This window comes from Octodon degus, unplaced genomic scaffold, assembly GCF_000260255.1.
Source record: "Octodon degus isolate 3935 unplaced genomic scaffold, OctDeg1.0 scaffold00077, whole genome shotgun sequence".
NCBI classification, from domain to species: Eukaryota; Metazoa; Chordata; class Mammalia; order Rodentia; family Octodontidae; genus Octodon; species Octodon degus.
In genome coordinates this window covers 7,520,530-7,522,474 of record NW_004524653.1, presented here as the reverse complement: position 1 = coordinate 7,522,474, position 1,945 = coordinate 7,520,530, and the positions used below count along the sequence as shown (strand labels likewise).

General features: G+C 72.6%; 1 protein-coding gene across 1 annotated transcript; it reads left to right on the top strand.

Annotated features, from left to right (window-relative positions):
* Positions 1 to 528: 528 nt before the first annotated feature.
* Cebpb (CCAAT/enhancer binding protein beta) lies at positions 529 to 1,719 on the top strand. Its single transcript, XM_004636039.2, has one exon. It carries the CDS (start codon positions 614 to 616, stop codon positions 1,634 to 1,636), a length of 1,023 nt encoding a protein of 340 aa, XP_004636096.1. The 5' UTR covers positions 529 to 613; the 3' UTR covers positions 1,637 to 1,719.
* Positions 1,720 to 1,945: the final 226 nt, after the last annotated feature.

The following is a 1,945-nucleotide window of genomic DNA, read 5'->3' as shown; positions in this document are numbered from 1 at the left end:
GGCCGCGCTCAGCCGCAAAGCCTCCTCCTCCTCCAGCAGGGGGCGGGCCGCGGCCGTGTTTGGGGCGGGGGGAGGCGCTCGGGTCGCCCCCTCCCCGCCTCCCTCCACTTCCAGCGCAGGCTCCAGCCCGGAGGGGGCGGTCCGGGGGCGGGGTCGCACCTCCCCCTCTCCTTCCCAATCCCGGGGCGGCTGGGGGGCGCAAAGCGGCCCCCCGCGGCTGGGCGACCCCCCAGGAGGGTGCGCCTGGGAACCTGCGCAGGGCCACCGCGCCCGGCTGCCGCCCTCCCGGGGGTCCCGAGCGGCCGCGGCCGTCGCGTTCCGGCGGCGGCGGGAGGGGCCCGGGGCGGCGTGACGCACCGTTGCCAAGGGCCGCCTTATAAATAACCGGGCTCGAGAGAAACTTTAGCGAGTCAGAGCCGCACACCGGACCGGGAAGGGGCCCAGTCCAAGGGTCCAGCCATCTCAGCCCCCGCACTCCTAGCGGCCACCCCGGCAGCGGCGGCCACTGCAGCGGCGGGGACACAGCGGCGACAGCCAGGAGCCGGGAGGCCGCGCCACCTGCGGGCCGGCCGGAGCGGGCAGCCCCAGGCCCCCTCCCCGGGCACCCGCGTTCATGCAACGCCTGGTGGCCTGGGACCCAGCATGTCTCCCCCTGCCGCCGCCGCCTGCCTTTAAATCCATGGAAGTGGCCAACTTCTACTACGAGGCGGACTGCTTGGCTGCTGCGTACGGCGGCAAGGCGGCCCCCGCGGCGCCCCCAGCGGCCAGAGCCGGGCCGCGCGCCCCCGCCGGCGAGCTGGGCAGCATCGGCGACCACGAGCGCGCCATCGACTTCAGCCCGTACCTGGAGCCGCTGGGCGCGCCGCAGGCCCCGGCGCCGGCCACGGCCACGGACACCTTCGAGGCGGCTCCGCCCGCGCCCGCCCCCGCGCCCGCCTCCTCCGGGCAGCACCACGACTTCCTCTCCGACCTCTTCTCCGACGACTACGGGGGCAAGAACTGCAAGAAGGCGGCCGAGTACGGCTACGTGAACCTGGGGCGCCTGGGGGCCGCCAAGGGCGCGCTGCACCCCGGCTGCTTCGCGCCCCTGCACCCGCCGCCACCGCCCGCCGAGCTCAAGGCGGAGCCGGGCTTCGAGCCCGCGGACTGCAAGCGGAAGGAGGAGGCCGGGGCGCCGGGCGGCGGCGCAGGCATGGCGGCTGGCTTCCCGTATGCGCTGCGCGCCTATCTCGGCTACCAGTCGGTGCCGAGCGGCAGCAGCGGGAGCCTGTCCACATCTTCGTCGTCCAGTCCGCCCGGCACGCCGAGCCCGGCCGACGCCAAGGCGCCCCCGACCGCCTGCTACCCGGGGGCCGCGCCGGCGCCGGCGCAGGTCAAGAGCAAGGCCAAGAAGACGGTGGACAAGCACAGCGACGAGTACAAGATCCGGCGCGAGCGCAACAACATCGCCGTGCGCAAGAGCCGCGACAAGGCCAAGATGCGCAACCTGGAGACGCAACACAAAGTCCTGGAGCTCACGGCCGAGAACGAGCGGCTGCAGAAGAAGGTGGAGCAGCTGTCGCGCGAGCTCAGCACCCTGCGGAACTTGTTCAAGCAGCTGCCCGAGCCCCTGCTCGCCTCCTCCGGCCACTGCTAGCGCGGCCCCCGCGCGCGCCCCCCTGCCGGCCGGCCTCCGCGCTGCCGGCGGAACTTGGCACCGGGGCGCCTGGCAGCGCGGGGAGCCCGTCGGTAATCTTAATATTTTATTATATATATTTCTATATTTTTGTCCAGACCGGCCGCACGTGCAGATGGCGCGCCCGTCCGTGGTGTTATTTAAAGCAGCAGCGCCCGTGTGTACGGATGACTCTGAACTCGGCCTCCCCTGCCCCTCTCCGGGTGCCGGCGGGCGGGCCGGTTTCGAAGTTGATGCAATCGGTTTAAACATGGCTGAACGCGTGTGTAG